Source organism: Diorhabda sublineata, chromosome 1 (assembly GCF_026230105.1).
Source record: "Diorhabda sublineata isolate icDioSubl1.1 chromosome 1, icDioSubl1.1, whole genome shotgun sequence".
NCBI lineage: Eukaryota > Metazoa > Arthropoda > Insecta > Coleoptera > Chrysomelidae > Diorhabda > Diorhabda sublineata.
In genome coordinates, this window is record NC_079474.1 from 13,251,305 (window position 1) to 13,256,735 (window position 5,431).

General features: G+C 29.8%; 1 protein-coding gene across 1 annotated transcript; it reads right to left on the reverse strand.

Annotated features, from left to right (window-relative positions):
• Positions 1 to 2,030: 2,030 nt before the first annotated feature.
• LOC130451779 (uncharacterized) lies at positions 2,031 to 3,474 on the reverse strand. The gene is made up of 4 exons (XM_056791026.1): positions 3,399 to 3,474; positions 3,031 to 3,117; positions 2,120 to 2,331; positions 2,031 to 2,039 (listed from the first exon to the last, which is right to left on the reverse strand). The coding sequence occupies exons 1-4, from the start codon at positions 3,445 to 3,447 to the stop codon at positions 2,031 to 2,033; spliced, it is 357 nt and encodes a 118-aa protein (XP_056647004.1). The 5' UTR covers positions 3,448 to 3,474.
• Between the last annotated feature and the right edge of the window lie 1,957 nt (positions 3,475 to 5,431).

Consider the following 5,431-nt stretch of genomic DNA (forward strand, 5'->3'; position numbering starts at 1 on the left):
TTTCGGTGTCCTAGCACTTTTTAAACTGAACTTTAAATTTCAAGAAAAACCAAATCGCGCGTACGAGGCAGCTGCAATATATCAACTTTCCCTTATACCTTAGTCAATGCGAGTATGTATTGATACATTCATTTACAGGTCCGTATTAAAATAATTTCAAAAATAACGTAATCGGAAATTGAACTACACCAAATGAATAATTGAAAAAAATGAATAACCGTGGAAAATCCGAGAAAAGGACAACAATACAAATATATACGTGCCCTTTCTGATTACGCTAACCTAGTGAATGATTGAAGGACTCAGGAGGTCCAAGTAAAAAAAAATGAAAGTACTTTGTTACTGCACCACGTATTATTTCCCATTTGAAAAGTACCAGCAATACACATTACCCGCCATTACTGTTCCATTTCACAGCACGTTTTATTTCCTGTCTGACAAATACTAGTGTTGCACCTTACCCGCCGTTTTTGCTCTAGTTTCGACAGCCCTGGTTTGCGATTGCGCTGTAACCATGTTTTTTTGTGTCTGACAAACCCTACAATTGCATATTCGCAATACATTTCTTACATTAGCTTCTTGGATTATTATACAATTCAAATACTGTCTGCTTTTCCGAAAGATAAAAATGAACCTGTGTTAATATATAAATAACAAGGTATAAATTTTATGCCCCTCGTATATACAAAGAACTTCGAACATCAATTAACCCTGTTCGTCAATGTGATACTAGTTTTATGATATTCAATAACACTAAATATTTAAAGTGAAAATGTGTAAATTTACATTTGTGTGTCTCCGCTTCTGGTTTCTAATGTGATTTCGTAAGATCGTGAAGTTGTCAAGGTTTATGTTGCACAATTACTTGAATAAACATATATACTTAATTATATTTTCCTTTTATATATTTGTCATGATGAATTCGCGTTCATGAGATCATAATTTATGTTTGTAATCATATTTGACATGGATATTACTTTTCGTTCATTATTATTTCAGTATTTACTTCACAATCATTATCAATCATCAACTAAACAACTTTACGTTCTTCGTAAACGATACTGCAAAAGAGGTTAGATCTATTAGATAGGCAATACACAATACTACTACGTATAGCACTATTAAATTGGTTGATTAATGAATATATCATTACCTTATACCAAAAAGGGGTTCCACTACTAATAAAATTGTTGATTGAGAAACATTGTCAACTATTTTGAATTTCATAGTGCCTTTATTTTTATTTTTTCGCTCAAACTATAAATTCAATCATCAATAATGGCGAAACTAGAGAGATTTAATATTTGATTCCCTAGACACCATTAGCTAGGCAATACATAATACTACTGCGTAAAATGTGATTCAGTACTATTAAAATAGTTGATGAATAAACATTGTGAACTATTTCCAATTCCAAAGTGCCCTTATCCAATTTTTTTACGTCCAAACTATCAATTCAATTGTCATTCATGGTGAAACTACGAGGAATACACTTTTAATTGATTCCCAATATAGCATGTATAACAATATATGTATAGCATTATATTCAATTAATAAATAGCTCAAATGATGAAAGAATAAATAAAAATTTGAAAAAAGTACATTAGGAGCTGAAACTTATTAAATAATATCTTTTTACTTTTATTTTCTATAAATAAAACAGGTGGTGACATCTATACAAACTACGTTAAATCTTATATGTAGCTACGATCATAAAACTGTATTATAAACTAATTTAGTATATCTATTGTCTCACAGATGGCGGTACAACATACATTTTCATTTTAATAAAACGAATTTATTTTCCAAAGAATCTAATTTATTTAGTTTAATGTGGTATAAACATAGTAAATTATAAACATTATTCATTAATTTCCATCGACTTAAAATTTTTTTGAGGGATTTTCATCAATTACTGAATTTTTTTCTCTTTTCTTTGTTCCTTTTCTCCATCTTTGTACTAATTCTGAAACTGTTTGTACACTATTGACGTTTGTCCCCTAGAAAAATAGAAATTTATCAAATATTCACTAGAATATCTAAAAATAGAGGCAGTTTAACATATGTTTTAACTCTTAAAATTTCGTATATAATGTATTCTTCGAGATATTTGATTTACCTTTCCACTTTCCTGATATCCCGATAGAGTTTTCTTTCTAGTATTATATCCAATATTATTTGTTATACTTCTCTTAAAGCTGTTACTACTCCCAGATGCCTTGTTTTCTTGATAAATAGGTTGAGTATAAGTTTGAGGACCTAGCTCAACCATTACTTGAAAATCAGCATATCTACCTAGTCGAAATCCCCAACCAAATCGAGAATCAGTTCCTGATAAAAGATATAACATGAAATATACAGTGTGCGGTTAAATTATGGATGTTTGTCGTGTAATAAATCGTTTTGAAGGTCTTGCCAGTGTATCTAAATAACTAATTAATGCTTAAACAAGAAAAATAGAAAGTAATTTGGAGGTCATTATATAAAAGAAGTGGAAAAGTAGACTGAAATAAGTCAGGTAGCGAAGTTTGAGTTGGACCCGCACCATCGAGAGGTCGTGTTGGTTATTCTAAATATAAGAACAAGAATGGCTGAACCGATTTGGCTCAAAATTGGTAAGAAGGTATATTAGAACCAGGAGAAGGGCATAGAAAAGTATTTATCCCGTTTCCGTGAAACGTACATTACCGTGGACTACAACGTGAAAAGATATGCATCCACCAGGAGCTTTGGCGATAGAAAACGTTTAACAAAGCTCGGTGATAGTTTGGGGATGTTTTGGAGGAAGGGTGAGGGAATATTTGATAAAAATTTAAAGGATTTTGGTGAAATAAAGCTAAAAAAAATATGAAAAAATAATATAGTACGTTTTTTTACAGAGAAAGCCAAAATTGTGCACCGAAATAATTAAAACAAAAGTGGGTTACATAGATGACTCAAAATCGATCGTATTGCTTTTATTTTTTATGTATCAGGCAAACTATAGGGTGGGCCAAAACTTTTGATCGGTATTTTATTTAATAAACTTACCTGCATGTACAGTTGGAACTTGGGAATAGATGGGTGGACCCAATGACATTATCTCTTCGGGTATAATGAGAAAAGCAGAATTAATTTCTAAAACAAATATATAAAAAAAAAATAAAACACTTTTTGCTTTCATTTCGTTTTATTACAAATGTTTTCACAGCTGTGAACAATTCAGAAATTTGGAAAAAAAAAGAGAAAATTTAATTATAATTATAATTTCGAGCTAAATTGTGTTTATTTTAAGTTGATTTTTCACCTGCTATAAAATCTAATTTCTAATTTGAAGTAGTCTGAAATGGAGATAATTTAGTAACGAAAACATATAAAAGAAATAAGAAACTGAACAGATAGTTTCGTAGCATATTTACCAAAAGTACAAAAACAGATCCAAATACTTAAAAACGATATTTTTAACATTTTTCACACTTTCCCAAAGAACCAAACACCTGTCACTTCTTCCAGTCCTAATTATTTACTATACATTAGAAAGTAATTTGGACGTTGTGACAATTTCAGTTGATCAGAGACGGACTTAACTACGAGGTTGGAAAATACGTATAAAAGTTGAACTATAATTTTATTTTTACAATTATTCAGGTATCTCCTTCAAAGTACTATTCCTGAGACAAGATGCACTTCTGTTAACGCCGTTTACTCTGTTGATAACATTGTTGAAAGTTTTCAGTTGTGATGCTGTTCAGTTGCTATATCGTTTTATCCTTGATAACTTCCACGTCTCCCAAGTTCCGTCTCCGAAGCACTAGTCTGAACAAAAAGAAATCACAAGGGGCTAAATCGGGTGTATAAGGCGAGTGGTCTATCATGGTGATTAAGTTTCGACCAAAAATTCACGCACAATTTTCCTTACAACGATATTTAAACATAAAATGCTGACTACGGTCCTGTGTAAAAACAAATAATGTCACACATTAAAAGAAAACCGATTTAACTAATAGCTTCTCTAATTTAATGGTCCGTTTAGGAAGTTTTGACTATATTTAACAGTGATGCCACGTATTTCATTATAAATTCATATACAGTATGAGACAAATGGAAATTATCAAATTTAAAACAACTTTTTGAGTTCAAAAATTAAGATCTTCCAGCATGAATTTATAATTTTTATAGTTTTTACATTGTACAATTTAGATGTAATATTAATTTTCATTATTCTGCATTCTCTAAAAACATACTCTATATCAATTTTTGATTTCTGTTTTTCGGTAACGAGACAAATCAATAGCTAATTTGTACAATAATGAAAGTCGCTATTAAAATATTTAGGTCATCTTTAGTTTATTTTCTTTCCTCATAGTCGTTTACCTTAGACACTATATGGCACATAAAACACAAGATGGCTGATGACAGATGACTTACACAATAAAGTTATAGAATATAAGAAACACGAGATGGCTGGTGATGATACACAAAATGGGTTCATGGAACAAATGACACATGTTGGCAATAGATGACATATGACAAATGGTTTTTGACTATTTTAAACAGTGATGCCACGTATTTCATTATAAACGTATAAAAATAGTGAAACAAATGGAAATTCCCAAGTTGCTTTAAACTTTTTGAGTTCAAAAATTAAGATCTTCCAGCATGAATTTATATTAATTTAATTAAAATATATCATTCTTTACTTCTAAGTTTTTACATTGTACAATTTAGATGTAATTTCAATTTTTAATTATTCTGTACAAGATCAAATTTTCTGAAAATTTATTTTATATCAATTTTTATAAAAGACGCTATTAAAAATATTTAGGTCATCTTTAGTTTATTTTCTTTGCCATCTTCTTCTCAGTGGTTTACATTAGACACTATATGGCACATAAAACACAAGATGGCTGATGACAGATGACTTACACAATAAAGTTATAGAATATAAGAAACACGAGATGGCTGATGATGATACACAAAATGGGTTCATGGAACAAATGACAAATGACACATGTTGGCAATAGATGACATATGACAAATGGTTTTTGACTATTTTAAACAGTGATGCCACGTATTTCATTATAAACGTATAAAAATAATTAAACAAATGGAAATTCCCAAGTTGTTTTAAACTTTTTCATTTCAAAAATTGAGATCTTCCAAAATCAATTGATATAAATTTAAGTGAAATTTATCATATTTTACATTGTACAATTTAGATGTAATTTCAATTTTTAATTATTCTGTAAAGGATCAAATTCTCTGGAAACATATTTTATATCAATTTTTATAAAAGACGCTATTAAAAATATTTAGGTCATCTTTAGTTTATTTTCTTTGCCATCTTCTTCTCAGTCGTTCACATTAGACACTATATGGCACATAAAACACAAGATGGCTGATGACAGATGACTTACACAATAAAGTTATAGAATATAAGAAACACGAGATG

Excerpts from the sequence above, each read along its gene's own strand:
- LOC130451779 (XM_056791026.1), bottom strand. The coding sequence starts at position 3,447 with ATGTTAAAAATATCGTTTTTAAGTATTTGGATCTGTTTTTGTACTTTT. Across the intron at positions 3,118-3,398 it reads GATCTGTTTTTGTACTTTTG|AAATTAATTCTGCTTTTCTC; the intron begins GTAAATATGCTA and ends TATTTGTTTTAG. Across the intron at positions 2,332-3,030 it reads AGTTCCAACTGTACATGCAG|GAACTGATTCTCGATTTGGT; the intron begins GTAAGTTTATTA and ends ATCTTTTATCAG.